The 26506-nt window shown below is 39.9% G+C and overlaps 1 protein-coding gene across 3 annotated transcripts in view; it reads right to left on the reverse strand.

The window, feature by feature from the left end:
* Lclat1 (lysocardiolipin acyltransferase 1) overlaps nt 1-26506 on the reverse strand; it is a 120119-nt gene that overhangs the window by 43760 nt on the left and 49853 nt on the right. For all 3 annotated transcript variants that reach the window (XM_052186304.1, XM_052186306.1, XM_052186307.1), the window contains 3 exons: nt 23743-23941; nt 10710-10856; nt 3615-3731 (listed from right to left, as the gene is read on the reverse strand). In XM_052186304.1, the coding sequence (XP_052042264.1) occupies nt 3615-3731; nt 10710-10856; nt 23743-23941 (463 nt within the window). The remainder of the gene's footprint in view (nt 1-3614; nt 3732-10709; nt 10857-23742; nt 23942-26506) is intronic.

Here is a 26506-nt window from a genome sequence, read left to right on the forward strand (position 1 = left end):
GGTGGTAGTGGCGCACGCCTTTAATCCCAGCACTTGGGAGGCAGAGGCAAGCGGATTTCTGAGTTCGAGGCCAACCTGTGAGTTCCAGGACAGCCAGGACTATACAGAGTAACCCTGTCTCAAAACAAATAACAAAAACAAAAAAACAAAAACAAACAACAAACAACAAACAAAAAGCAAAAAAAAAAAAAACCAAGAGGGCCAGACCAGATCCACCAGGTACCATACATGGATAAAATCTTGGTATGTTGGCAATTCTCTTTCTGATCAAACTGTTCAAGTATGCTGATCCAGATTACCTGGTGAGAATTTACTTTTTCTTTAGTGGTTAACTCGATGACACCCAGATTCATGGAAAAGGCTATTTCCTCCATTTCTTCCTAAGCATAATTTATGCATATATGAGCCAATTTATTTGATGACTCAATCTATTAATAGACTAATTAACCTTATGGCTACCTAAGGTATCACATTTTAAAATAACATTTTAAAGTATTAACTATTACGCTCTATAAGCTGTTTTCATCTCCCACAGGCTGATGTTTGCAAGCTGGCTACTTGAGCCACACTGGCCCTTGCTTGTACTTTCTCAGCCACGAATGTTTGTTCTTTCTGCCTATCCAGCTCAGTCTCCAGTGTCCAAGAGAAACTCAGCCTCCTATGGGAGTCATTTGCATGAGTATTTCAGAGCACAGGACTCTTCTTACATGAACACTAGGTACTATTTAGCAAAATTTCTGCATACTATATGTCATAAAACTTAGCACTTAACATACATGTTAATGTAGACATTTTTCAATATGTGTCATTCTTATCTCTATCTACTAAGACTATAAATTTCCTGAAGGCTGGGCGCTGGTGGTACACACCTTTAATCCCAGCATTTGGGAGGCAAAGGCAGGTGGATTTCTGAGTTCGAGGCCAGCCTGGTGTACAGAGTGAGTCCCAGGACAGCAAGGACTATACAGAGAAACGCTGTCTCAAAAACAAAACAAAACAAAACAAAACAAAAACTTCCTGAAGATAATCATATCTCAAATTGGATCATACTCTGAAACAAATGTTTTCATCTTTCTCTGGGTAGTCTAGCCTAATTTCAAGTTGTTTCAATAAGACTCAGTACTTTCAAATGTCATACCTGTGCCTCCACCTAGTGAAAATAATTATTACACTATCATTATCCATAACAAAATTATAAATCATCGGACATTACGATGAATAGTGTTTGGGGATAATGATTTCAAGGCTGAAGATTACATTATATATTTTATTATAGCATTAATTAAAAATAAATCTCTTTCCCCTAGTTGGTAACTAGTTTGGAAACTGTGTTATTTCCATCTTTAAACACACACACACACACACACACACACACACACACACACACATACACACTCATATATTGGAAGTTTCTGTGATTAGGAGCTAGGAAAACACTTTGAACTTAATACTTTCTGGCACATTTTAAAAGAGTCAACACAACTAATGCTGATTATTTTCATTTTGCAGGGCGATTCCACATTCCCCAAAAAGAAAGACTCTAGCTGGGTGATAAACCCAAGTCCACAGATGGTACAAAGTAAGCCACTCAGGGCAAACTGTGGCTACTGTGCAGAAACAACCTACTCACTTATAAAACATTACATAATGTCGCACTGCCAAGTATTCTCAGTCCTGGTGAAACACTGAGGAGAGACATGGCTCCTCTCCTTGTCCTCTCTCCCCTCTAGCTAAACAATGCTTGCTCTTGCTTTACCCTGAGCTCCCGATGCTCTGTACCTACAGTTGCCTGCCTGCACTGACTGAACAAGAGACACCAGGCACACTAAGCTCAGCTGTGTGTGAGAATTATGAAAAGGGTGCTTTATGGTGATTCATTTTAATATGTGGCTTCTAGAGGTCCATTAAAATACTACTGAAATATTAATTATAATGGTCATTTGTTAAAACAGCAAGCTTTCTTTGCACAGTGTACTGTAAAAGCAGATCTTCAAGGCCTAAATGTCAGAAAGCTGAGCTGGGCCTCCTCTTGAGTCTTACATTCCTTTCCTAAAAGAATGCTGTGGACTCAATGGCCTCTAAGACCCTCTTTACCACTGACCTTGGTGCAGATCTTACTCTGTTCACTCGAACCCCCTTGTGCCTCAACACTGCAAGTGTGTCTGCCCAGGCCATGCCTGCTCCTGCTGTCCCTCACAGCACCCTGCACCAACCAGAGACCATTCCCCTTCCATATCCTCTTGCCTTTTTTTTTTCATATCAATTCTCCTTAAAACCTGCCAGCTCACTCAGTAAGGTTACTAAGGTGTCTTTGTGGTTTGGAGACTAACTACAGTCATACTATAAATGAAGGAGCACATGCTACTTGGTCTCACACTAACCCGTAACTGATGGCTGCCTTTCCCTCGTTGTCTGCCCTTGTTCTGTGTGATACATGTGAACTGCTCTGGAAGCTTGTAAAGAGGAAGTAAACTTTACATTACAGACATTTAGCCAAATGCCCCATACTTGTAAATACTCAATGTTAGGGACTGTTATTATTTTAACAAGCATCAACAAGTTTCTTCTTTTCAATATAGTATACAGGTTTCTAGTCCACACTTCTAAATGCAATAAATATCTGTTTTTTTTTCTTTTTTAATGATATATTGACTGTGGGGAATCAGTCACCAGTTTTGGCAGGGAACAATTAATTACTACTTGTGGCTCCTGACACTGTTCTGAGTATTGACTAAGGCAATATACAGCTCTCAAGTGTGCAGCAGAGTTAACAACCAGGTTGCTAATACATATTTTCTAGATTTCAGAACAGAGAACATTACAAATATACCCTTCATTAGCTATAAAACCATCTATCTCCATTGTCTTATCTGTAGTACAAGTAAAAGTCATTTTCTATTAACTAAGAAATACGGTAACGCACTTGCTTCCCAGTGTCAATATACTTTTAAAGAAATTACTAAATACACAAAATGGAAACCATACTGTGGACTGAAAAGAGTAAATCTAAGTTAGAGAGATTCTAACCTAAGAGAAAGGAGAGAGGCAAAGCAGGAACACAGGCACACCACCTGAATGCTTTCCCACCACTCTGCACAGACACAGAAACAGACCTCTGCCCTTTATGAGCTTCTACAAGCTGAGAGCAGAGGCATGCAGGATGCACTGGCAAAGCAGAAGTCAAGCCCACAGCCCACATCTCAGTAGCTGTAGTCATAGAATGGCAAAAATAACCCAACTAACCATGGACAGGCTTGGTATTACCATCCTGATGCGATTGATTCTGTGCTGGTAGCAAATACTTCTTCAAAGTCACCATATTTAAATGTAAAAAGCTCCATTTTAGCAAATTATAGTTTGTATCTTAAAGCACATCAAACTCTAAAAGAACAGTGATGCCATTTAGGGAAATACACCTTCTCTGACATGAGGTTTCAAGGCCTTTCATGTTAGGCTCAGGCAATTTTATGACATGTAGCATTTAGAAGAGGAAGATGACTATTTGTCACAGGTCACTGGATTTATATGGCTCACTACATATCAAATCTACATATACAGCTCAGCAATTTGTGTCACGTTTATTTCAAACCCTACATTTTAAGATCAGTACTTACCTTCTCTTAGACGGTCCACCACGAAAGTAAAGCCAGTGGTTCTTGGGTGTAAGACATACTCATATTTCTGAAGTCCATTCTTCTCCGCAAAATCATTACTCCTAGCCTTGTTATTTTCTAGACAAAAAGAAGAGACTGTCAGAAGCCATAAGGTAAAAGAAGATGAGCTAAGGAAAAACATTAAAAATTTCTTGTATAAAAAACAGTACTTATGCCTGGTGGTGGTGGCCCACGCCTTTAATCCCAGCACTTGAGAGGCAGAGGCAGGGGGATTTCTGAGTTCGAGGCCAGCCTGGTCTACAGAGTGAGTTCCAGAACAGCCAGGACTATACAGAGAAACCCTGTCTAAAAAAAACCAAAAAAAAAAAAAAAAAATAGCACTTATGACCAGGCATGATGGGCACACCTTCAATCACAGAATTCAGACGGCAGAGACAGGCAGATCTACAGGAGTTCACGATCAACTTAGTGTACACAGTGAATTCCAGGCCAGCCACTACATTGTGAGACCCTGCCTACACCCAAAAGGGACATTTCTGTTGTTACACAGTATACAAAGACTGTTGAAAATATTCCGAGTATGCTTTGCCTGCATGTCTGTGTGACAGTGTGTAGTATCCAAGGAGGCCAAAAGAGGGCATCAGATCCCTGGAACTGGAGTTACAGATGGGTGTACATAGTCATGTGAGTACTAGGCACCAAAGCAGGTCCTCTACAAGAATACCAAATGCACTTAATCACTGGGCCACTTATCCAGCCCTGAAATACAAACATCTGAGATAACCCTTACAAATATCTGAATAGGTAGGTAGGGTGGGTGGGTGGGTGGATGGATGGATGGATGGATGGACAGATAGAAGATAGAAGATAGTCAGATAGATAGATAGATAGATAGATAGATAGATAGATAGATAGATAGATATAGACAGACAGACAGACAGATATAGACAGACAGACAGACAAAGATGTAAATTTATGTTTGTAATAAACCTTAAGAAGATTCCTTAAAGAAAAAGGAACACTCCTCCACTGCTGGTGGGGTTACAAGCTGGTACTACCACTCTGGAAGTCAATCTAGCAGTTCCTCAGAAAACTGGGAATAATACTTCCAGAGGACCCCACTATACCACTCCTGGGCATTACCCAGAGGATTCCCCAGCATGTAATAAGGATACATGCTCCACTGTGTTCATAACAGCTCTATTTATAATAGCCAGAATCTGGAAAGAACCCAGATGTTCCTCAACAGAGGAATGGATACAGAAAATGTGGTATATATACACAATGGAGTACTATTCAGTCATTAGAAACAATGAATTCATGAAATTCTTAGACAAATGGATAGAACTGGAGAACATCATCCTAAGTGAGGTAACCCAGTCTCGAAAAAACACTCATGGTATGCACTCGCTGATAAATTGATATTAGCCTAGAAGCTTGGAATACCCAAGACCCAATGCACATATCAAATGATGCTCAAGAAGAAGGAAGGAGTGGCCCCCGGTCCTGGAAAAGCTCAGTGCAGCAGGGTCGGGGAATACCAGGACAGGGAAGTGGGAAGGGGTGGGTTGGGGAACAGGGGGAGGAAAGAGGGCTTATGGGACTTTCTGGGGGGGGGGGACCAGGAAAGGGAAAATCACTTGAAATGAAAATAAAAAATATAAAGAAGTTTCCTTAAATTTATATCCCAAACTTTAAAATTGCTTACGCGGCTTTTTAAAAACTGAGATGAAATGAAAATTAAGATATAAAAACAAAAAAAAAAACTAATAATGAAAACTAAAGTTTCATTAAAGATCATCTTTATATGGGGTGAGGATGTTCAATAAGCCACATGTCTACCATGTGCAAGGTCTTAGGCCCAACCCCAAGCAGCACTAATAAGAACATAATCCTGAAATAGTAACAATTTAAATGTAACATAAAATACTAATAAAAGTAAAAATTAACAAAATACAAGATCTAGACACCCAGAAGAAATAACTAGCAATCAAATCAACATTTTATTTTACCCAATAATTTTGGCTTTGAAGGCAAAATGAAATATCTGCCTTGCTCAAGCACAGAGTGGCTAATATTACTAACCAAAACCACTGCACAGCAAAATAGGCACATGATTAGCGCATCATGTGCAAACATCTGAACATGGTTTGGCTGAATATAGTTACAGAGACAAGTATATTTTCCAATTGTTGGCAATAACTTCTTTTTCCATTCCATGAGGTCACTTTACAAATTCCAAGAAGAACCAAACTCATTACTCAGCAAATACAACTGGAAAATAAAGTGTTCAAAAATTTGGCCTTGACTAGTAGAGATCATGAAATACCTTCTGATGACAGCAAATGTTAGGACATGTAATTCTCAGCTCTGTTTGGAAATTTACAGACTAGTACAAGAATAATATCTATATACACAGAACTTTCCTAGGAGTAAATTTAAGATCAGTGAGTTCTCTAGCACTCCAGCAATCACAGATGCATCCACAACACAATATCCAGCACATACTCTTACAGAAGGCACTATGTCATTTCTAACAGCAGCACTGAGTCAAATGCCCACAACTCCTCTAACAATAAAAGGAAAGACCTAGGACATGGAAATCGGTAAGCTATTCTGCATCTGTTGTGAATGTCCTGGGCATGGGCAGACTAGTGACACCATTTCTGTTACAGCCAGTTACGGACTTAAAGAGGATTAGGAGTCCCAGAGACTCTGGAGAGCTGCAACTACTCACCAGCTTGTCCCATGTGTCAGTGACTCTGAGGATTTTCATGTGCAACTCAATTCTGTTATAGATGTGGAGACAAATATACACAATGCTAAGATGTAGTCACACTATGGGACAAGTCAAGTGTGGTGATGCTCCCCCTCCGTCCCTCACTTCACCCACCACTCCCAGGCCATCATTAGTAACTGCACTAGCATCCCATTTTCCAACCACAGACTCCTGTCCGCTCATTCCCTGTAACCTCCCACTCCTTCCACCCAGACCCATGGGACCGCTGGCCACTCTGATCTTCTCAAGCCAACTGGGTACTTTCCAACCTCAGCTTGTGCAGCTGCTATTCAATTACCCACGCCTTAGGCTGCAGATGAAGTCTGCTACCTCATACACTCAGTCTCCACTTACCAGAAACTTAGTAGAGAGGCTTGTCCTGACCACCTTATAGGCTAGCACCCTGCTTCCTTCTTTTACTGTCTTCCCATCGTGTCTTATCTTTTCCCCTTTACAAAATTTTTAGCTTTTTATTGGTTCTTTTTGAAGTTCACATCATGTACCCCAATCCCATTCATTTCCCCCTCCCCTCATACCCGCATTCCATGCTTGCAACAGGACTCCCAACAGATAAATATCTTGTGTGGAAGATGAAGTGTGTCACAGTGTTCCCATGGTATTTCCTTTTGTTTACACTTCTTGCCAATGTTCTCTGCAATGACTTGTTTGGTCTGACACGAGGCCTCTGACTTCTGCTACTCTATCAATACTGGACCTCACTGAGCCTCCTCCCAGATCTCCTGCTGTTGGCCTGTCTCATGGAGATCCTGTAGTTTGGGATCTGTAAGACTGGCCCCTTCACCACACACTCCAGCAGTTTATCAGTGGGACCAATGTTGGAGTGGGCCAATTTAAATCCCTGGATCTTGGCCTGAGCAGTATCCAAGCTACTCAGCCCACCAGCTCCTGGCTCTTACACCCTCAAGAGTGGTTCAGCCAACCCCTACTCTACACTGCTGCCCAGGCGAGGTGCAGGGCTCGCTCTCCCAAGAGACAAGGGAGAGAAGGGGGGTATCTCTCCCTCATCCATGCTACCATACAGTAGACAGGAGGCAGGGCCAGCTCTCCCGCTCTCACACCTTCATAGCCAGCTCACCTGCAGTCCCCATACCAGCACAGCTATACTGTGCTGCCCAGATGAAGGGTAGGGCCAGCTCTCTTGCTGTCATGACCCCAAGGGCCAGGTCTCCATGGGGAGAAAAGGCTATCTCTCCCTCATCCACACCACCTCCCAGGAGATGAGTTGAAGGGCCAGCTCTTCCAATGCTCATATTCCCAGGGCCAACAATGTGCTGGACACTCTCTCAAATACTATAGCTGGTTAGGGATGGAGCCAGTTCTGCTCTGCCTCCAAGGCCAGCTCTCCCACAATGCCTGGATGATGGGTGGGGCCAGTTCTACACAGCACTCAGACATCAATATGTCCCTGGCTGACAGCCCAGACCAGGGACATTTGCCTAGCCTTTGGTAACAGACCCCTGCTGTTGCAGGGTCTCAGGCCTGATGTGGCCCACAGTGGTAGCACAGGCTAGATGCCACCATGGTCCCAGTTGGCTTTACTAGCTACTCATGTCAGACTGTCCCTCACTGCCCAGTCTCCAGTTCTGCCTCTCTTTATTATGCCTACATCCTTGTGTTTCTCTTTCTCTTCCATTTCTTTACCACATTCTTGCTCCTCTTAGTGGTGCCTAAGGTCTCTGAGTATCTGGGGTTGCCTCAGAAGTGGTCTCAGGAGTGCTATGCTCTGCTCATGTATTATGATGCTGGGCAGGGGTCATCTCAGGCATGGTCTGCACCCCCAACCCCAGGCCTGAAAGCACCAAACTGGTGGTCATCTCAGGTTACCTCTCTGACTGGGCCCGAGGAGGCCAGTCTGGTAGTCATCTCTTTCTTCATATAACATAGGCTTCATGGAAGGGAATTAATTTTGTACATGAAATTTCAAGACATTGGGATATTTATTAAATAAAAAAACTTTATGTGCAAGAGTATTAAATTCTATGTAATTTCATTGTTAAAATCTAAAAGTAGCTTTCCTTTCCAAATCAGATGGAACTAAAAATTATACCCTAACAAGTGTTATGGTAAATTTTATGTCAACCTTACAAGGCTGCATGCAGCAGACTTTAACTGTCAACCTGTCACAACCTGGAAGCATCTTAAAAGAGTATTAATGAGGACTTATCTGGATTAGAGGGCATGTCCAGGAGACTGTCACCCACTTTGGGTGGCATTGTTTCCTGTAGTTGGGGTCATGAAAAATATTAAGAGAGAAGAAAGCTAGCTAAGAGCAAGCATATTAGTAAGGGTACATTTATTTCCCCTGCTGACTGTGGATGTGCCCAGCTGTTTCAAGTTCCTACCTTGACTTCCACACAGTGATGGACTGTGACCTGCAATTGTAAGGTGATGTAAACCCTGTTTTCCCCTAACCTGCTTTCAGTTAGGGTATTTATCATAACAACAGAAATGAAACTAGGATGGTACAAACTTTTATTCTAGATATTTTGGTAAAGGTACTTTTTAGATGAGATTACTATTCTAATTGGTAGAGTGGTAAGGCTTACTCCACAATGTGATTGGGTTTCATGTAAATCAACTGTCTTAGAAACAAGGGTACCCTTACCTGCACTACACAGAAGATGATGACTGCCAGAGTCCACTTTTAGGTTTCAACTGCTACTCTTCCCAGGACTCTACCACTGGCCCAATCTCAACTTTCAAGGTCTGCTGTGGCAAGAAGCACTCCCTTAAAGCAAACCCTGCTCTCTCCTCAAATATTTGATTCTTTAGAGACCCCAAAACACAATATAAAACTGTACAATCACCTCAAAGGTCAAATGATATGAAAAATTACAATATAAGTAAATAAAATGGACACAAACACGTGCTCTCTGCTGGCTTTAAGGTTATAAAGGAGCCGGTGTGTATGAGCATGCATATGTAAGACTGTGAGCATGTACATAAGCATCTTTGGCCAAATGATGAGCAAACTCAAACAGAAGCCCAAACCATGTTCATTCGTGAACTATGGAGTCACAGCAACCTCTATGTACACTTCTGTGCTTTTTAATTTCCCAATATACTTCTTCCGTTAACAAGAAGTTATAACCAATTATAGTATACAAAGACAAAATGTATAAAAACCCATGAAACACACTAATCTAAAAATGTGCAAGCAAACTATATTCAGAACTAGATTCATTTGGAAGAGAATATACAGAACAGGTAGAAGAGACGAACTCTACTTCAATGTAATTTTGGAATTCAGTTTATGTAAAGATAGAGACTAATATTTGAAGGACATATTGTAAGGCTTAAAATATAAATATTGTAAGTCATGTTCTAGGACTATGAATATGAAAAATAATGACCTCTTTTGGTTACCCATAATAAATCCAATTCCAGCAGCAGTCCTGGGTCGTGAGGCAGTGGCAGTCTTACTGATCTGCTTTAATAACTGGTTCTGAGGCGCCTGACTCACCAGCCTAGGTAGGCCTGGAGCTCACTGCGCTCAGGCTGACAGGGACCTTTGACAATCCTCCTGCCTGTGCTTCCCAAGTACTGGGATTACAAGCAGGCTTAAGCCATCCCACCTAGCTTTGGATAAGGGAAGGAGGTAGCTCTGGAAGACATGTTACAGGGAGGACTGGGAAGTAAACATGGCCAAAAATAAACTATATTCATGTATAAATTCTCAAGGAATAAAATAGTATTTGACTGAATATCAAATATCTTTTATATACTAAGATAGTTTGTCTAACATACATTTGATACTGACAGTGTTGGATTATGTAAAGCTCCCCAGCATCCACTCTGAACACCTATCCTAAAAGTGTTGGAGTGACTTGTGTAGAATTTCAGTCTAGTTCATTTGAGTGTGATATTTGAGTGTGATAAGTAAAAAGTGATATTTTTACTTTTTTGCAAGGGTTTTTATAATAAAATTTGTAAAATTATATTTTAAATCTTGTTTTCTTTTTGGTCTTCCCCTCACTCCATGATACTGAGAACTGCACCCAGGGCCTCACAACAGTGCACCAGTGAGCTCTATTCCTAGCCATCTTGCTATTCTGTGTTTTAAGGCACTGACTCACTATGTTGCTCAGGCTGGTCTTAAACTTGTGATCTGCCTGCATTACTCTCCTGAGTAGCTGGAACTTCAGGACTTATTAGCAAGTTAGGTTTGGGTGCCATTAACTGAGTGACCTTGGGGTTTGTACATCCATTTTGTTGATATTCACAAACTCTGTATGAGATTTGACTAGTGGTTTCTAAGTTTATAAATTCTGTGACCCAAACCCAGGCTAGCTTACCTGTGAGGTCAGTTCCTTCTGGAAAGATGAGAAGTTGTAATGGTTCATGGATGACACAAAAATAATCAATCATGTCTTCAAAATGGCTCTTATCATCTTTCCATTTCCTATGAATAAAGATAAAGGCAGCAACTTGCATGGCCCAGCCTAGGGAAAAAAAATAAGCATTTGTACAAACTTCAATAGCAATATTCACTTACAATTGAATATAACGTTCAGGTCTTTGACTTTTTTACACTATAATCATTCTATGACATAACATATATTTAGTACTAATTTTAGAAATACTGGGGTTTGCAAAACTGTTGTTTGTTTTCCCACCTCTCCCAGACATGGTTGTCTGTGTAGCCCTGGCTGTCCTGGAATTCACACTGTAGACCAAGCTGGCCTTGAACTCAGAGATTTGCCTGCATCTCCCTCCTGCATGCTGGGATCAAAGGTGTGCATTACCACTGGTTAAATTCCTTAAAACCTCCTTTAAGTCACAGCTTGCCACTATTTTATCAAGACACTACTGTTTACCAAGCAATAAATGAAAAGAATTTTCTCAGGTCACACAACAATTGTATAATATTTCCTTTTCTGTACTCTCAAACAAAATACCAATGCTATTTTCAATGGTAGTCACTTCAAATTTACTTAAATGAAATGGGAAGTTCTATCTGCTATGCACACTCCTCTGAGTGCACATGTGGGCATACAGCCTTTCTCAGAGGCAACCCACCTTATTGCTGGAAAGGTAGCCTTGATGAGCCCATCTGTATTTCCGATGCCTGCCAATCTCTCCCTGGTACAGCCTTTGGAGCTTCTGTAAATGCCTAACTCAGGGCAGCCTATGTGCAGTCTCTGAAAAGGCTCACAAGGAATGAAAGCATGGGCCCCACAGTCACTCTCCGGCCAACCGAATATCTACCTCTCTTAAATTTCCCCTAGGACCTTGGAAAAGCAACCATTATGAGTTGTGCAATAAAGACAGTATATGTAGTAAAGGTCAAAACCTCTTGCTGCTGAGCCACAGGTCTGATCCTGATTCTAACTCTTGGCCCAGTCTTGCCAGCCTCTGCATGGGTCCATCTCCGTGACAACCATAAGACTTCCTCTCTATCACTTACACAGAATAACTACAACACTCATCTTGGCAGCTAGGGAGGAAGGTAATAATGCCTTGCAAACAAGCAGTGCTGTTCTGGGACACGATGTGCCATCAGCTTACCTCTGCTCCCCTGTAACTTAGGCTAAGTCCAACCTGAGAATCTCTTATCTCTCCTAGAAATCTCTTTTTTTTATTAGATATATTTTTTATTTACTCTCCTAGAAATCTTTACCCCAATCATTTTTACTAGGGGCAAGTTTTTCCAAACAGACATTTTTCATGTTTCTGTTACACCTCCCTTTTTTTTTTCTGTCTTTAACTGAGATTAAGTTTTCTTTGCTCCCTCCCTTCTTCTCTAAAATCCAGGTTTTCCAAGAACTTAGGCATCCCATTTGTTCATATATACTATCAATAGCTATTTCTGTTTAACAATGTCAGTGCGAGCGCATCAGGTGCCACAGGACAGCATGGCTGCCGCAGGGACAGCATGGCCCACAGTATGACCCACAGCCCTGCCCCTTGGCAGGCAGGGTGCTGACCTTTGCTCGACTGGCTTGGAAACAACACATCCCATTTTATTTCTTTGTGTGTTTCAGCTTTCTATAGTTGGGAAGTCTGTTGAACCACAGACCGTCACCAACACTGAGTTCAATTATTAATCTCCACAAACCAAAACAGCTCTTAATTCTATCACTGTGTAAACCGACAGAGTCCAGTTTAAATTTAATTTCAATTTTTTAACAGTAAAATAATAATGCCCAGAATGTCTGCTTATTCCCCTTCTCGTCACAGGATTTGTAAAAGTGCCCCCACTGCTCCAAAGGCTGTTTACTTTTCTATCACATTCCTAAGCTTGACAGAAATGTTAATATTCAGATTTGACCCCAAGTTTGCTGACCTCTTTGCTTGTGTCCTTCTGTTAATCTTTTCTTTTGAAAATTGTTTCTGTCCTCACATTCCTGAAATGTATTTTTGGTTCAACTTTGGAAGCTGGTTTGACTAAAAATAGAATTTGAGGTTCCAAATCACTGTTTCCTCAGAATTTCAGAACATTTCCCACAGCCTTCCTTCGGTCACTGTGGCTAGCAGCCAGGAAGAAGCCAACCCCAGCCTCATCCATGCAGGAGCCTGCCCAATGCTCAAGCTTGTATGATTTTTCTCTTTTGTCCCAATAATTGAGTTTATTTCAACAACCATATTTTTGTTTTTAATATTTTCCAATGGTTATTTCCATACCAGCTATTTTATGAATAAATAGTATAATTATAGAAACATTTGGTTGCTAACAGCATGCTTAGTATTATTATGAACATTTCATTAATTCTTAAGGCAACTATGAATCACATAAAAAAGACTATCTCTAATACATGGATAAAGCACTTTCAGATGTAAGCAAGTGGAAACCAGGCTTCAGCCACAGGTCCCAAAGCTATGTTTTTATTTGTGTTTTCTTGTTTGTTTAGTTTTTATTTTGTTTTGAGACATTATCTCACAGTATAGACCAAGCCAGCCTCAGACTCACTTTGTAGCCCAGGCTGGCTTTGAGCTCACAATATGATCCTTATGCCTCAGTCTCCTACATTTTATCCTTACTTTGCTGGTTTAAAATTATAGCATGTTTTAGGTCAGTGTAAATGATCTGAAGCAATGGCTCAGTAGCTAAGAGAACTTATGGCTCTCTCAAAGGTCCCGACTACGGTTCTCAGTCAGCATCCACGTGGGGCAGCTCATGCCCACTCCTAACTCCAGCTCTAAAAGATGTGACACCTGAGCTCCACAGGTACCTGTACTCACAAGTCTACACATACACACATAATTCACAAAAATATAAATATTGATATCTTTTTATAAAATCACTCTGAAGTATATTCAAACAGCATCTTCCCAACAATATGCTCTTGAATTTCTCTTAATATTATGAATGACATAAATACTCCAAGAATCATTATTCATATACATGTCCAATTCTTTAAAGCTGTACAGCTTCTTCAAATGTAATACATCTGCTCTTTAAAGCTGTACAGCTTCTTCGAATGTTTATTTATATCATGCTCACATTTATAAAGCATAGTCTAGGGCTGGCAAGGCAGGCAGAAAATAAACGTTCTCACAGCCAAGCCTGGTGTCCTAAGTACAATCCCCAGAACTCACATGGTAGGAGAGAAGTGACTTCCTCGAGTTGTCCCCTGACCTCTGCATGTGCACAGTGTCATCCACGAGGGCACACACGTAAATAAAGGGACATGGCTGCATCAGTCAAGCTCTCACACCTCTGCTCTTAAGGGGCTGTGACCCCTGCCCTGGAGCCTCTACCATCTGCCCTTCTACTTAGACAGCATCAGTGTTCTCGTGGAAATGTTTTTTGTTTGTTTTCATTTAAAAAGAAAAAAAAAGCAAGAACATCTTACAAGGAATTTTCTCTTTCCATTTTACTGTCACCAGTGCATAGTTTATCCATGTTTAACTTAAAGTCAATACTTGATTTTTAATTAACCTTACTGAAATTCTTAAAACATGTATTTTCATAACATTTATTTAAATATTCAAATGAGCCAGGCAGTGGTGGTACACACATTGATACCATCAGGAGAGGCTGAGATAGAAGAATCTCTGTGAATTTAAGGCCATCCCAATCTACAAAGTAGACTAGTAAGTTCCAGGACAGCTAGAGCAACACAAAGGAACACTGTCTCGAAAAAGAAGACAAAAATATATTCAAATAAATAGTTTCTTCTAGCAAATTCTACATCTTAATAAAAAGGAATATAAATAAAAACAAAACTAAGTTATAAAATTTTGGACCATGGTAAGACACAGAGAATACCAGGGGTTTCTCTCATCTGCTCTGAGAAGGTGATACTGATGCTGTAACTAGGGATTTATTAGAAGATGGCTGTAGTAGGGCTAGCTGACACCACGGATTCTGTCTGTAAGCCTGCATGATGATGGCTATTTCCTGAGAAATCCAGGCAGACAGTGCATTTGAAAGTGAAAAACAGGACATGTAGATTGGCCTCTAATTTGAAGTTTCACTGCCATTAACTACCCCAGGATTCAGTGCTTTTGCTCTGGCTGTTCTGGAACTTGCTCTGGTAGACCATGCTGGCCTCAAATTTAGAGATCTTCCTGCTTCTGCCTCCCAAGTACTGAGATTAAAGGAGTGCACCACCACACACCACCACCATGTATTTTTAACTTACTGCATCCTTCTATAATAAGTATACTATACATAAGTTCCATCATTTTTTTCCATCCATTCATTTTAGCACAGATGGCCTATACTTAAGAAATCTTAAAATGCAATCCTCTGTATCTTCTGCAGCACTAGAAACTAGAACGAAACACCAGAAACCAAACTAGCTAGAGATTATTCCCTTCAATGGTATTTTCAGATCTGAGGGTAAGAATAAAACCAAACAATGCTACCTGAAGGTGGATAATTCAGTGAGAAGGAATAATGAGCAGATCCAGAGTATATGTGAAACTCTCTCACAAAGACACTGAGAACCAGTACTGAGCAGCTGCTTGAGTACAGTTTATATAGTTTGTAATTACAGGTAAATCCAGAAACTAATTAACAAGCAATTACAGTTCCCAGAATGCCAATGTCAGTCAAGATGCTAAGTGTCATATAGACCATGTCTATCCATGGTATTCCAGGAGTACCATCATCTGAAATTCAATAACAAATGGAGTAATGTTCTTCTGAGAACATTAAGTGAGGTAGACCATTAATTCACAACCCCTCCTCTAGTTCAGATGCCTACACTCTTACATTCACAGGCATCATGCTCAAAACAAAAGGCAAAGCACTCTTCTAAAGCAAACCTAGTTTCCAAAACAATTCCAAACTTGAAAAACCACAAAAAAACTGCAAAGGAAAGCAAACCCAAAAATGCACACACAGCACATCCCACTATACTCCACAGTGTAGTGATTATCCTAGAAATGATCCTATCTCTTGGCAGACGCTATACACTCTTGTTTGACGTTGAAAAAATAAACATTCACTGGTGATGGCATTTGTTGGCAAGATGAGGCTTCTCATTTTTGGTATAATTTACGGGTTTCAGTCTAACAGAGGCCAATAGGTTTTTCATCCTTTAGATTTGCTATTGATCAATTTTCTAGACACTTTATCATCTACATACACCTTTATTGAATTTGAAAGCTAAGTATGTCATTAGCTTTGCAGGAGCCAGACTATGATAGCAATTATAATCTGGGAGGCAGAACCATGACCAATCCCTAAACATACCAACATGCCAACACTCGAACAGCTAAATATGTTATATTACAAACAAAGGGTAGCAGAGGCTATATGCAGCTAAATTTAGCCTAGATTAATTTGGTGAACTGAAAGAATCATAATAGCCCTTAAAAGTAGAATAGACAAGGGGAGGGAGGGGACTCAGTTTCAAAATGAAAGAGCAAAGACTCAACTAGCCACTGTTGTCTTTGAAGATGGAAGAGGGGCCACAAGCCAGGGAATGTGGTTATCTAGTATATGCTGGGGAAGGCAAACAATCCAGGTCCTACAGAGAAGGAACTACTGCCAGGCAAGGTGGCACACAACTTTAATCATAGCACTCATGAGGCAAATGGATCTCTGAGTTTGAGGCCAGCCTGGTCTACATAGTGAGACCTTGTGAGAAAAAGGAAATGGGACGGAGTCTTAGAGCATCAGAACATAAGCAGGTGAAAGAAACAAGATGAGTAAAGCAAAAAGACAGAAGCATTAACCTGTAAGAATTTCTCCAACCAATGGAGAAATTTTTGGTAACAATGAGAGTATTGTACAATAAGCCAGATGATAAAATAAATGAGATGAGCATGGACAGTTACTGGTGAATATACAGAATATATATAATGAATATAGTGTTACTGGTGAATATACAGAATATATATAATGAATATAGTAACATGACACCAGACCACATCACTCAAGGAACAGAGATAAATATCACCAAGGACAGAGCACTTGCCATCATGAACCTCTCTGATATGAGAGTCACAGTTCACCTCTGTGGTGCCTACTCCCCAGACTCATAACCACCAGCTAACGGGAAAACACCATGGAAATTTAGAATGAAGAACATCCTACCCATAATCACCACCACATAAAGCAAGGGCATACTGCTTTGAAGTGGAGCAAGAGTGATTAAAAGCAAGGTAGTGCCTCAGAAGGATCCTAAGACAGGACTGTCCTAGAAAAAGGACATTAACAGAAAGACTGGCAAAACTAAACTTGGCTCTTTAGTCAGCTAAACAGTGCCAATCTACCCTTTCATTTGAATAAACTACTATGAAAGAAACATCCTGAGAAACTGAGTGAACAGGGACATCCTTTATTATCTTTCTAGTTCCAATAAATCAAAAATTATTCATATAAAATTACAGAACATTTTTTGTTGATGGAAAATTCTACTTAAAGATATATAAGTAGTAACTATTTTCCATCTAATATTGAAGCCAAACTATTTTCCTTAGAACTCACATGAGCTGTATTAGCTGATTTCAATAGAGAGCATCAAGTAATAACACTTGTAAGACATATTTTAGATGCCACTGTCACTGCAGTCAACATTTTTACTACCTAGCTGCCTAAACGTGGCTCCAGATGGCATCCTTGACACAACTGTGAAATACTCATAAATATCTGATGTTCATTTGTTTTTCAAATCAGGGTTTCTCTGTGTAGCCCTGACTGCTCTGAAACTAATTCTGTAGACCAGGTTGACCTTGAACTCAAGATATCTACCTGCCTCTGCCTCCCAAGTGCTGGGATTAAAGGTGTGCTCCACTATCACCTAGTTAAAATATGACTTTAGATATAAGGAAAATATTTTCTGTAAGATTTGTTACAGAAATAAAAATGGCAGCCATCAAACTTTTAAAATTGACACAATCTTACAGTAAATATAAGACCTAACTCATCATAGCACTAAAAATGCAATCACAGTCTTTAGTCAGAAGAGTAAAAAATAATTAAAACATTCATCAAATTATCTACTGAAACTAAGGTCAGTAAACTACTCTCAGGTACCCAGAGTCCATCTCTTGTGTCCTTTTACTGCTATTGCAAAACTGGATCCAAACTGGTCTTGTATTGTGTTGATGCCTCACCGATAAATACAAAGCAGATGAAAAGCCTTAATATTTACCCAATTCTTGTACTGTCTTCTCTTAAAATTACTACCACAAAAGCACACTTTGTAGATAATTTCAGAATATAATTACAGGGCAAGGAATTCTTTGATTTTCAGCAGACCTAAGGATACAAAATGTGCTTCTTACTTTCCCAGCCTCACATGCAGCCATGTCTCTGACTGAGAAATCGGCTGTGATGCACAGCAACAGGAACCCAACTTAAAATAGGAAATTTAGTAAGTGACTTGACTCAACAACCTTGAAGCCAGGCAAACTTGTCAACTTCCACACAACTCAAGGTTTATCCTCTATTCAGAAGTCAGCCAGCACATTAAAAACAAAAGTACAGGACATTTACTGAGATTTTGGTGTCCTTAGCTCAATGTAATTCCAGAATGTGTAATCCTGATATACTCTTAGCCTAGCATATAACTGAACTAAATTAATTGAATTAAATCCCCAAGGTACCTCCCTTAAATCTTTCCCAATCTCAAAATCTCTCTCTCTCTCTCTCTCTCTCTCACTCACACACACACACACACACACACACACACACACACACACATACAAACAACTCTCCCCCCCCCCCAAAAATAGCATATACAAATTCATCTCTGCCAAGCAATTCCAGCAAGCAAACTCCAGAATTAACTGTTGGCCTTAACCAACAGAATTGCTGGTGTGAAATCATCTGTTACATATGTCCTCTAAGCAATAAAACTGCTCAACATACTTCATTCCACAGTTTTTATAAAACTCAACTCATGACAAGCAGTTAACCCATCAATGCGCATTTCAGTTTAGAAAAATGGTGGGAAGCACATTATCCTCAATGTTTATGACTGCTAGTAACAAAAGAGCCAGCTACAAGTCTAGACCTAAACAAACCAGGCTTAAATCTCACACATAAAGTACGTCTGGCCCCATGGCTGGCTCTGAGCCCAGGATATCACCTCCTGGCTGCCATGCCCTCCTCTGTGCAGACCATGCCACTCATTTTGGTCTTTGTGGTTTTTCTTCCATCCCCCTGACACATAAAGCCAAGTCTTTTAAACAGTATACAAACAGTTGGCTGGGCTGCGTTTATGTTACAAACAGGGCATGGTGGTCACTCTATGATCCCAAGCTCCAAATAACAGACTATGAGGTGTGAGAATGTGTGGAGCCCTGTGTTGGTCTGGAGTAGTATCTTTCAGAGAGCAAGGAATGGAAAAGAAAACTCTGGACAAGAAATGTTTCTGGCTTTGTCATGGATTCAGAGACTTCCAGTGGTGAGTAGGTGCAGAATTTTCACCATGTCCTCTGGGGATGAGGTCTACAGTGGACACTGTTAAGTCCCTCCCAGATCTTCTATTGTTTTGTAGCTTTTCTTCAGTTATCTTTTAAGAATTACCTTTGAAATATTAAAGTCATACTGTTTTGTTTTCCCTAAGTGTCCCACGAACATTTAGGATAATTGTGCTTTATCCTAAATGTTTGGCACCTGAAGTATTTTTATTTTGTGGATTTTTTTTTTTTTGTAGAAGTGTTTCATATATACATAATGCAACCCAAGTCTAAAGTCACTCGACTTTCCTATAAATCTTATACTCACAGCCTAAAATGATTTAAAACAACAGTTGGTACATTTTTATACCACTAACCATGTGAGGTTAGGAATAGAATGTTTTGCCTGGAGCATCATGATAGTATTTAAAAACATTGAGGGTTGTTGGAAAGATGGCTCCATATTTAAGAACACTGGCTGTTCTTTCAGAGGTTCTGGGTTCAATTCCCAGCACCCACATTGTACTGGTTTGTTTTGTGTGTCAACCTGACACAAGCTGGAGTTATCATAGAAAAAAGAGTTTCAGTTGAGGAAATGCCTCGAGATCCAGCTAAGGCATTTTCCCAATTAGTGAGCAACAGTTGCAGGGTTCATTGCAGGTGGTGCCACCTCTGGGCTGGTGGTCCTGGGTTCTATAAGAAAGCAGGCTGAGCAAACCAGGGGTAGCAAGCCAGTAAGTAACAACCCTCCATGGCCTCTGCCTGAGCTCCTGCTTCTTGACCTGCTTGAGTTCCAGTCCTGACTTCTTTGGTGATGAATAGCAGTGTGAAAATGTAAGCTGAATAAGCTCTTTCCTCTCCATCTTGCTTCTTGGTCATGATGTTTTTGTTCAGGAATAGAAACCCTGACTAATACACATATGGTAGTTACTGTCTGTGACTCAAGTTAGGGGAGGGAATCCAACACCCTCATACATACATGCAAGCAAAATACCAGTGTACATAAAATAAATAAAATTAATAATAATAATAACAACAACAACAACTTAATTAAAACCCTTGATATGTTAGGGCATTGGGTGCTCAGCCCGCTGCAGGTACCAGCCCAGCTCTTCTTGACCGTGACCCTGGCATCACTGTGCCCTCATTTTGGTTCTCTCCATTTTCCTTCTTATTACTCTCCTTCCTGGTGTGATCTTTTCTTCCTCGATGTTCTTTAATTTAATGGATTCATGCCACATTTCATCTGACTTTCCTGCCAGCTACCATCCTTTGTATTTCTCAAAGTGTTTTATTCAAATACTTGCATCATAATATTTAATCCATTTTATAGTGTTGAGTGTTTTACCTGCTTTTGTTCTATACATATCTATGATAAATAACAAGACTAATTATAATATCCCAATTCTTAAAAATAGCTAAAAACAATCTCCCAACTAAAAAGTTAGGGCATCCCTATGTATACATGATGCCGTCCATCAGAGCCCTAAAGATTTAATCAGAAAACAAGCTGACAACTCTCAGCACAGCGGCAGGATGTGCTATCAACATATCAACATACAAAAAGCAATAGCTTTTCATATGTACTAATGACAAACATACTAAGAAATAATCCTATTCACAATAAACTCCAAAAAGGGAGAGATAAAGAAATCTTAGACTAAAACTAACTAAGGAAGTAAAAGTCTCTATATCAAAAGTATAAAACACAGATGCAAAACCAAGGAAAACAGCAGAAGATTGAAAAGCCTCCCCATGCTCATGGGTCAGAAGAATTAAGTATAAAAACAGAAATTCTGCCAAAAGCAATCTATAGATTAAACAAAATCTTGATCAAAATTCCAGCACCAGTTTTCACAGAAATGGAGAATGGGTCTTAAAATTCACATGGAAGCACAAAATACCCCATTCTCAAAGAAATCTTGGGCAGAAACGATAATCAGCTGATTTTAAGTTATACTACTGAATCACAGTAATAAAAGCAGCATGGCACTGGCACAAAACCAGACACGTACATCAGTGGAACAGAACAGAGGACCCAGGAATGCACACACACAGCTACAGCCACTTACATACATACTGGGAAACAAGTGGTGCTGGACAAGCCTCGTCTACAAGTACAGTAAACAAACTCAGTCTTGTCTTCCACCTGTGTAAACATCAACTCCAAATGGAAAGACCTCAACATAAAATCCAAAACTCTCAAACTGTTCAAGGAAAAGCAGAGGAAACACTTCAAGATATGGGCATAAGTAAGCACTTTCTCAAAAGGACTCAGCCCATCACAAAAAGAGCAACAATCTAAGCTAACAGGAAGGTAATCTTGAAGTTAAAAGGTTGAGTACTACAGTGACAGAGCTAACTGAGTGAGGAGACCGCCTACATGGAAGAAATCCTCAGGAGCTCCTCCCGATAGGTAGGGGAGAGGATGCAAAAGACACAAAGGGCCTTACAAAAACAAAACAAGGAAGTAAATAAATTCAACTTTCAACATCCTTACCCAAATAAATGGAAATCCCAACTATTTTGAGAGTCCATGTCATTCTACTCAGAATGGTTACTATCAAATGACAAATGACAACAGTGGTGAGGATGCCCAGAAAGGGAGACCCTCATTCACCACTAGGAATGTAATCACTATATAAATCACTGTGAAGGTTTCTGAAACACCTAAAAGCAGCCCCAGTTGTAGCATCCCAGGCACATATCTGTAGGATTCCATATTCTACACAGAGAGGCTTGTGCATCCATGTTCATTGCTGTTTTGTTCACAATAGCCAGGAAACATCAACAGATGAATGAGTAGAGAAAGTAGAGTCAAACGCACAGTAGAATTTTCTTCAGTCATAAAGAAAAATGAAAATATGAAATAATATAAAAAATGGATGTATTAATGGAGGAAAATAATGCTGGAAAGTAATGTATTAAGTGAGGTAACTCAGGGTTCATAGACATAAACACCACATTCTCATAGCAAACTTAGTTTTTATTTTATATACATGTACATTTATAAAGAAGAAATAGGTAAGTAATCCAGAAAACTAAAAGTTCTTTAAAGAGAAGTAGTTATAGAACAGAATGCATGGGATAAGAGAGCAGGATGCAGAGACAGCAGGAAGTAGAAAGACTGAAGACAGAAAGAGAGGTGAAGAGGAAGTGGAGAGAGTCAACCAATACTTAATATATGGAGGGGGGAAAAAAACCAGAAGGAATTCTGATACCCAAGAAGCTAACCAGAACATCTTTTTAAGAGTGTTTGAAATCAAAGTACCCCATGTGTATGAGCTAATCAGCTCCCAGAAGCCACAGATTATAAAACAAAAACCTCAGTGCAAGGAACAAACTATCTCCCTTGAGTTTTTAGGGCACTCAAGTCCCCAATAGATGCCAAGATTCTATTGCTGAGGATGCCTCAAGCATTGATCAAAGGACACAGAAATCAAGCTGGAAGTGTGTGTGTGTGTGTGTGTGTGTGTGTGTGTGAGAGAGAGAGAGAGAGAGAGAGAGAGAGAGAGAGAGAGAGAGAGAGAGAGAGATGTGCTACAGTGTGATTTGATTTGATGCCTACTCCTAGAAGAAATACCCATCCAGTACTATAACTAGTCCAAAGCCCATGAGTGGGAGGTCACAAACCACAGAGAGAAAGCCGAGGCTGTTTTTACAGCCATTGCTTTACTGAATGGATATGACCTGTCTTTAAAAGGTCTACTAAGTAACTATATTTATGTGTATGTCAGAGAAGCATCTTTTTCTAGAGAGCCATGGCAACTGCAGGAAGTTAACCTGGTAATGTCGCTTGAATATCCAGATACTTGCCACCTTATATTATTATCCCCGAGGCTCAGAGAATCCCATGAAAGCTCAACAAGAAGGGCCTGAGCCCTGTGAGCCACAGTAACACCCTGGGGTGGGAAGGGTGAGCCGTGTAGACTCTAGCCCCTCCTGGGGACTAACATGCACTAGCAGTTGGAGGCACAGCACACACCAGAAAGAAAAGACACAAAAAGTACAAGTGGCAAGTCAACAGTGGAAAAAGAGTATTAGTGAGGGTAGGGGGCTGTCTCGACAACCAGAGAGTCCAAGTCCAGGACAGGACTTTAAGGAGAGAGGTGAGATCCAGCCTGTAGCTGTACCTCATGGGCTTGTCTTCAGGCAGGCAAGCTGAGGAGAGAGCGGCTAATTCTCCTGACCACCTGAGAATGACTTTGTGTCATTTTAATTTATAAATCAAGTTTTTTAAAAAAGTTATAATCCTTCACATCCTTCAAATGGTTGCCCTCAGAAATGATCTACTTCCTTGACACCAGTTTTTCTCTTCTAGAATAAGATATTTTTAAAACAGAGATTACGATAAAATCACATAACAAAGCCACTAAAGATAAAAAGAAACTGGAAATGTTTTTAGCTTCGTAAGAAAACCTGAGAATAACATACCGTTTAACTTACCTCATTTTGTTCTTAGAGCAAGCACATGACATACAAAATGAGTTAAGCACTTAAAAAAAAAAAACATGATTAACTTACCAAATCCAGGAACACTTTTGAGACTGGATTTGAGGCAAATCTTCTCCAGTCTGAGGTAGCTGTACCTCATTAGACAATTCCACAGGAACATCCAGTCCACTCTGGTCCGGTGGTTCATGATAATAACACTCCTCTCTCCAGGTACAAATGCATCACCTGTTATAACTACTTTGACCCCAAACATGGTCTCCAACAATGCCTACAAAAAATATAAGACATTCAAATATAGAACAGCTTAGCTAGGGCTTCAGGTAAAGAAGCCACATATTGAATTAGTCACAACCACAAGTTTACAGACTTATTAGATATTCACTATATTAAAAGGAAATGAAGAAAGAATTTAAGAATTATGAGCCTTTTTCCTTCTTGCTAACCTTGTCACAACTATGCTATACTGCTTTTAACTTAAAAAATTAACAAAAAAAAAAAAAAAAAAACCTGTCTTTGGAAAAGCAAACCTGAATCCAAAGTAAATAATGAGTTGCTTTTAAAAGTTTTCCATAGGTAAATTTTATCATGGCATGATGTGTCCTATGATTTCTAACATATAAAACATGGTTTCCCATACTCTTGCTTCTGTAATAAACGGTGAGTGCTCTGGTTGGAATGAAACTAGGAAGTGTTTTCCTTTTCCTTTTTCTTTTTTTTTTTTTTTTTGAAAAGCCACCTGATGGTTTTATTATACTAATTTTTATAAAAAGAAATTAAACACAATATCATTGCAGATTTAATAGGCTTTTCTTAATTTTATTCAGCTCAGCAGAAAAATAGAGGTATTTCTTTTCATTATTACCATCAAACATTTCTCCTTTTCCATCAGCATTAGACCTTTTTTTAAATAATTTTTTAAGATATTTTCTTTATTTACATTTCAAATGTTATCCCCTTTCCTAGTTTCCCCTCTATAAACACCCTATCCCATCCCCCACTCCCTGTGTTCACCAACCCACCCACTCCTACTCCCCTGCCCTGGTACTCCCCTATAATTGGGCACCGAATCTTCTCAGGGCCAAGGGCCTCTCCTAGGAAGTGCTTTCAACACTTTCAATCTCTTCTACTAATTTTAATATCTGGAAGTTTCTTGATAGAAAAATATGAACTACCTTTCAAACCAATTATATATCATTCAGTTTTAAAAATGTACAAAGATTCTACTGAGCAATTTTAAGGATATAATGCTTTGGTTATTACCCAATTTTTCTTGAAAGAATAAAAAATAAAACGAATGTAGGATTAAAGAAGCTAAATTTCTTTATTTGTTGTGACTTTTTGTTTTTTGAGACAGGGTTTCTCTGGGTAGCCCTGGCTTTCCTGGAACTAACTCTGTAGACCAGGCTGGCCTCAAACTCACAGAGATCGACCTGTTTCTGTCTCCTGAGTGCACCACCAAATCCAGCTCTAAATTTATTTATTTTTCTGTAAGATGATCTTTTGTTACTCAAAGAATACATGAAGACTAAAGTATTCATGCCCACTAAAGCCTTCCAGCCTCCTATCTCCAGCAAATACCTGACACAAATAAAGGCAGAAATGCTTGTTTGTTACATTAACATTTCTTCTGCCCATGGTTATCATTTAGATTAAATATTCAGAAGGAAAGTATGTTACAGACGAGAGCACTTACAAAGTAAGCCAGTGTGATCCCCTTTCATTTCTCCTTCTTTGTATTGCCCAGAATCTAGGCTCAAACTCCTACCACAGACTCCCAAGAAACCAAGACTACAGCACATCCCTATGCCCAACTAGAGCTTAAATCCCAAACCATTTACATCTAAGTCCTATTTTATTTTATAACTAATAAAGGAGAAAGGCTTGATTAAAGGGGATTAAAAGAAAATCCAGGCCCTCAAATATCATGAAGTCATTCCGCACTGACAGTGAATGAGCTATGAACATGTGTGGCAGAAAGAAACACAAGCATGGCACTGAACGAGGAGCAAAAACAGATGACAGATTTGGATATCCAGGGGTAAGGCTTTCTGCCAGAGCTTTAGAGGAAAATAAACTCTATTCACAAAGAAACAACTACAGAGTTGTATCCATGGCCACTTCTTCCCAAAAGCGGACACTTGGTTGGATGGCTAGGTAGAGCTCCCTCCCTGGTGACAGATAGTGAGGGCTGGCAGTGCTGTGGCTTGACCTGCCTCAGAGCTGCAGTTCTTCTAAGGTCCATGGAGACAGAGGCTGCTGAGGCTTGCTGGTTCCAGTCTGGGAAATCCTAACTCCAGGAATAGAGGAAACTACTGCTGGACATGCTCTTCTGTGCACGCACCCACCACACACAGAAATACACACACACACACACACACACACACACACACACGCACACACACACAGATTATTCATTAAAGCGCTTTTCAATGTGTTTGTTTGTTTGTTTGTTTGTTTAAAAATTAAAAGCTTTATGGGCTGATCTTGGTGGCACATGCCTTTAACCCCAGGGCTTATGAGGCATAGTAAGTAGATCTCTGATTTTCTGATATAACTGAGTAATAGGCAACTTCTCAGTCATTTAAAAAAAAATAAGTTTTTCATTCAAATGAAAGGCAGAAAAGACAGGGTGACTGAGCTCACAGCTGAAGAGGATGTTTTAGGTAATGGACTGTCACCCTACAAGGCAGATCTTCTCACTGTCCTGTTCATAATTACATCCAAGAATCTGGCTTTGTTCTGCCTGTATCCTGAAAGCATTGTTGAAGTGAATTTAGAGCTTTGTTTGGCAGAGGAAACTCTCAGAAAGAGAGCATTTTATTTTGTGGCATGG

This window comes from Apodemus sylvaticus, chromosome 6, assembly GCF_947179515.1.
Source record: "Apodemus sylvaticus chromosome 6, mApoSyl1.1, whole genome shotgun sequence".
NCBI classification, from domain to species: domain Eukaryota; kingdom Metazoa; phylum Chordata; class Mammalia; order Rodentia; family Muridae; genus Apodemus; species Apodemus sylvaticus.